General features: G+C 46.1%; 1 protein-coding gene across 1 annotated transcript in view; it reads left to right on the top strand.

Moving 5' to 3' along the window:
* The first annotated feature begins 729 nt into the window (after positions 1–729).
* HABP2 (hyaluronan binding protein 2) overlaps positions 730–4,977 on the top strand; it is a 32,326-nt gene continuing 28,078 nt past the window's right edge. Inside the window, exon 1 of the mRNA XM_035029370.1 lies at positions 730–894. Within this exon, the coding sequence (XP_034885261.1) occupies positions 826–894 (69 nt within the window). The 5' untranslated portion in view covers positions 730–825. The remainder of the gene's footprint in view (positions 895–4,977) is intronic.

The following is a 4,977-nucleotide window of genomic DNA, read 5'->3' on the forward strand; positions in this document are numbered from 1 at the left end:
CAAGATGATGCCTATTAAAGAAATCAATTGTGTTCCTGAGAACCCACGCTTCATAGGTAACGTTGCTTTATATAGCTGTCCCTGAAACCAGTGTAGCTAAATAAGGAACAGAGAGAACAACGGGCCCCAAATATGAGCATCGTGATTTCTCCGCCCTCTTGATCAAAGAAAGACTCCAATGAAAGGAAAAAAATAATTAAAAAGTAAAAACCTTATGTAATGAGATTTAAAAGAAAACTTCTGAAGCCAACAAGCAACCATGGGCAATGCTTCAAAGGGCCCAGGATCAATGTTTGTCAATAGCAGGTTTGCATCCTTTATCTTTCATGAATAGAAAGTGTGATGTTATTAGGAGCCCATCCATGCCTTAATTCTGTTTGAGATTTGATGAATCAGAACTCTGTTAACATTCTGTCTGAATCAGCAATGGCCACGGCCCATAGCAGAAGCCTTACCCGAACCCAGGCTTTCATCCTGCGACTGGGATGGTCCTTATCTCTCGGACCTTCTGCACTGAACCCTCAGCGGCCCCCGGGGTGCACGCAGGGGCCGGGGCTCTTGAACTCTGCTACTTTCTTTGGAGACTTTCTCCCCAGAAAAGAAACCACCCCATGACTCAGCCTAGCTCCAAAGTTACCATTTGTTTAATCAAGATAGTTGGTTTGCAAAACATTAAACATTAAACAGTATTTGATGCCTAGTTAATAATTGGCATCCTCTTCATTTGCTCCTGAATCCTTGGAGACTGACATTTTCCCACCCTAAAGGCATAGACAACAAAAGAAATTGTGTGTCAGGCAACGCAAGAGTTCTTAAACTGCATAGATGCTTGCCAGAATGTCTGACCTCCATATTCTGCTGTTAATGGTTCTGGCAGGAAAGACAGCCATGGGGGTAAGTGTTCTTTTCAAATGTCTGTAGTTGAGAGACTGAGGTTATGAGGAGAACCAAAGCAGCTGGGACAGGAGTGACTAGAAACTTCAGTTGTGAAGTTGAGTATGGCCGGATTGTAAGAGTCAATGCATGCCTGTAATGTTGGTTGCTGTTGAGAAGTCTGTTCCACGAGACCATGTAACTGACTTGAGCCCTCTTGGAGCAGAGTCTCCCTGAGCGCGTTACAACTAAAGGGACCGGGGCAAGAAAATCTGCTAAGACAGTGGGCTGGGATCTGGCGTGGACCTTAGAGAACCGTTTGAGAAGGCTTTGAAAGCTAGCGACTCTCTTTGTACCCCATTGATAGACCTACACAGTTTTCTAGCCATTTCAGGCAACACAAGGGTAAGATCCCCTGTGATTTGGCTCTAGAGGAGAATCTTGCTGGTTGCGTATGATCCTGGCAACAGGTTTACTTAGATGGATTCATTTTGGAGAAAGCTTTGTGGGTAATACTGTTTCTCCCTTGTCACAGGACCCTAGTAGATGGGGCAGGGAGGGGAAGCAGGGGCCCAAGGGAGGTGGTGGTGAGCAGGGAAAGGAAATGCCATCCGAGGGTCTTGCATAGGGATGCTCGGCATTTGGGAGCAGAGGGCTAGAGGAGAGGTCAGCTCCTTCTGTGGGCCACTGTGGTCACGGACTATTGGCTGGATCTTTGTGGGCACAGGAGAGGTGCCATCAGCAGAAATAGAGCCTCCTGGAATTCCCTACCAGATGTGGTTTAGGCATGAGTGGGGTTGGGAGCCAGCGCTTTGAATCACAGCTTTGCCACTTTCTCGCTGTGGAATATTGGGCAAGCAACATAACCTCTCAGAGCCTCAGTTTCCTCTACTGCAAACCAGCTGATAATCTCTCACTGATCTGGGGAGGGCCATGGCTGATTGAATGAGGTGATGTATTGGCTTTCAATAAATGTTAGCTCTTTTCCCTTAAAATTTACAGAAGGAATACAACTTCTCTGTAAAAATCAGAGAATGCCCTGCTTTGTGCATGTGTGTGCGTGTGGGCGGGGGGGGGGAGTGGATAGAGAAGCAGCAGGGGATGGGAACTGAATTAACAGTCATAACCTCTTTATCTTGTGAAATACCTTTGCATTTTATTTCCCATTTTACTCCATAGAGCTTTTCCTGTAGGAAGCAGGTTCAGTTTCAGGTTTTCTGATTAGATACTTCAAAAACAAGAGCCTCTCTTCCCTTTTCGGTAAACCGTCCTCAGACCCCTACTTTAGCCCCATATTAACCTGTCAAGTGTCTCACCTCTGAGAGAGTTTTCTTTTCCAATGATGACTTGTATATGTGTGCTGGGGTTGCAATTACACATTTTCAAGCCCCCCCCCCCCATTTGATTGCTTGTTGGATGTCTGGGGCAGAGACCCAGCAGAAATAGCACAAGTCTAGAGGAAGAGGGGACAATTATCAGAGGCCCACAAGGGGCCCAGAGAAAGTACCAGTTGGAAAGAATTAGAGCCTGAAGTTTGCAGGCAAGGAGAGAGTTGATGCAGTCTGTTTGAAGTTCACAAAACGATAATGGTCCCCCAAAATCCCTTTTTTGCAGGCCCCAGTGAATTTTTAGGGTTAGCAATGAAATTATAAGTCAATAATGGATAAAAGAGAAAATATGAGAGATAGCCTTCAGGCAATGAGCTTAGTCGGTTCCAGAGAGAGGATTCAGGGCTTTGGAATGTTTTCTTACCCCAGATGTGTGCCAGACAGGTGGTCGGGAAGGCGGCTTGCGTTCCACAGGCCAGGCCACAGACATCCAGGGGAAAGTGGCCAACTCGCTCAGATGCTTTGGAGAGTTCGGGGGCATCATCGGGGGAAGGAGCCACACAGCCAGATGGGCTGGGCGGCCTCTCCCACCGCACATAGCTAAAAATACTAACCAACTGCTATCGTTTAATGAGAAGTCCTGTGAGCCAGGCTCTGTGTTTTCAGTGGATCAGTTCATCTCGGGAAGGACCCTGAGAAGTAGGAACTGTTATTGCTCCCATTTCACAGAGGAGAAGATGGACAGCTTGGCCTCACACCCCTGGGAAGTGGCAGAGCTGAGCTCTAGACTATGGGATGCTGTCCACTGTCTGGACCAGGTCTTTTGCCTGGACCCCGGCTAAAGATGAGATCTCTTCTGTCCAAAGAGCTTCAAGGGCATCGTCCTTTGTGTAGGAACAGGGAGCTCTTAGACCAGGGGTTTATGTGCTAGTTGGGGTGTAACAACTCCATGTGCCTCTGGAACTTTAGAGAAAAGCAGTCACAGGGCCTGTGATCACTATCCTTTGGAAGGTTGTATGGACATATGAATTTAGGTCATGGAGCACACCTTATAATGCCTTCTCTCTGAGCTCATCTCTAACTTAGATTTTTATTCAGATATCTATGATCCAAAAAGGTATAGGTCAAATGTGATTGCTGTCAACACCAGAGCTTCAGCCATAGGTTCTTCCTGGATGGGGCTAGATTTGGTTTTCCTTAATGAACACCTGTCCCCAGCACAGCCTTGTATGGTTGTCCCCATTTTATGAGTGAGAAATAGATCCAGAGTTATTAAACTAACTTCCCAGCCAGGATTGAGACCCAGGTCTGCCCAACTCCTTCCCCATTATAGGAAGCCCACTCAACTGTGAAAAGGAAGGGTACCACCATCCAGGGCTCAGAAATCTCTTCTTGCTGTGGTTCTTGGGTGATTTGGGGGTGCCACTGGGTTTGGCCATAATAGAATTTGACCTCTTCCAGGGTCAGAAGCCAGAGGACAAGGCTTGTTCAGGCCTGCCCTACTTAGCTCGGCCCATCTCCAGAGAGGACAGAAGACAATGGCCCCTCCTCTCCCCAATGTGTTTGTTCCCACTCCTGGACTTTTTAAACCCTAGAGTTTAGATTTAAGAACTCTGGAACTCTAGCATCCTCTCAGGTAGAGCACCACAGACATTTTTGAATAGGCCAGAGTCTGCAAATTGGCAACTTGGGGTACATTCGGCTCACAGCCCAAGTTTTATTTGGTGGGTAGAAGGTCAGCCTAAGAGTATTTGAATTTCCTTTCAGTTGCTTGGTGACATTTGCAAATCAGAACATTTCACATAGAAATACAAATTCCCAGCTCTTGAAAACCAGACATTTTAGTAACATGGGGCTCACATTCCTGTTTGGCACCAACCAGATGAGGGTCTGTTGCTCCCATTTTTAGAAGAAATTCAAGCCCCCGAGTCCATAGGCCCTACCACTTTCCACTTTGACACCCTTTTGCTTGACAGATGTACATTATCTGCCAGATTCTAGCTTGGAGAGAGAGAGATAGAAACAAGACAGAGCCCGGCTTGTCTGTTACAATGCAGAAACAGTGTGGATGTTGAAGGATTGGAGCCAGTTTTGGATGGTCAGGTAACTGGGTTCAATGTGTGATTAATTTGAGCATCCAAATCTGCATGCCCCCCAGGACTAAACCAGGCCTTTGATGGGAAGATACAAGCCACCCCTTTCTAAGCCTCAATGTTTCAGAATGTCCAAGTCTCTTTCAGACCCAGGAGGGATGTCCTTCCCTCTTGCTGGACCCACACAGAGTCTTATGGAAAAAAGAGGGACTGAATTTCACTGCAACTTCTCATACATTTTTTTTTTAACTGATCCAAAGCACAATTCCAACTCATTAGCTTTGGTGGTGTGCACTGGTATTTAGAGAAATCAGGTCACGGGAAAATCACATGTGTATATAGGCACAGATATATTTATATTTTAAATTCATTAGGGTTCCCTAAATGCAAAAGCCATGCTGCTGTCACAAAGAAACAGCATGGCAGAATATTCGGCAGCCGGGATTTTAAATAAAACATGCTTTTCTTCATAATTAATATAACAAGGTTTTCTGGCTTAGGACCTGGCAAGGATCCCAGGAAAAATGAAGGGGTGGGGGTTGGTGTGACATGCCTCTGACCGGACGAACAAATTCCAGGAAGAGGTTATGCTTAGTGAGCCCTCCTCAATTATGTCCACACTTTGCAAAAAATAAAAAGGAAGGAAGGAAGGAAGGAAGGAAGGAAGGAAGGAAGGAAGGAAG

The sequence above is a fragment of the Mirounga leonina genome, unplaced genomic scaffold (assembly GCF_011800145.1).
Source record: "Mirounga leonina isolate KUSES-001 unplaced genomic scaffold, KU_Mleo_1.0 Mir_114, whole genome shotgun sequence".
NCBI classification, from domain to species: Eukaryota; Metazoa; Chordata; class Mammalia; order Carnivora; family Phocidae; genus Mirounga; species Mirounga leonina.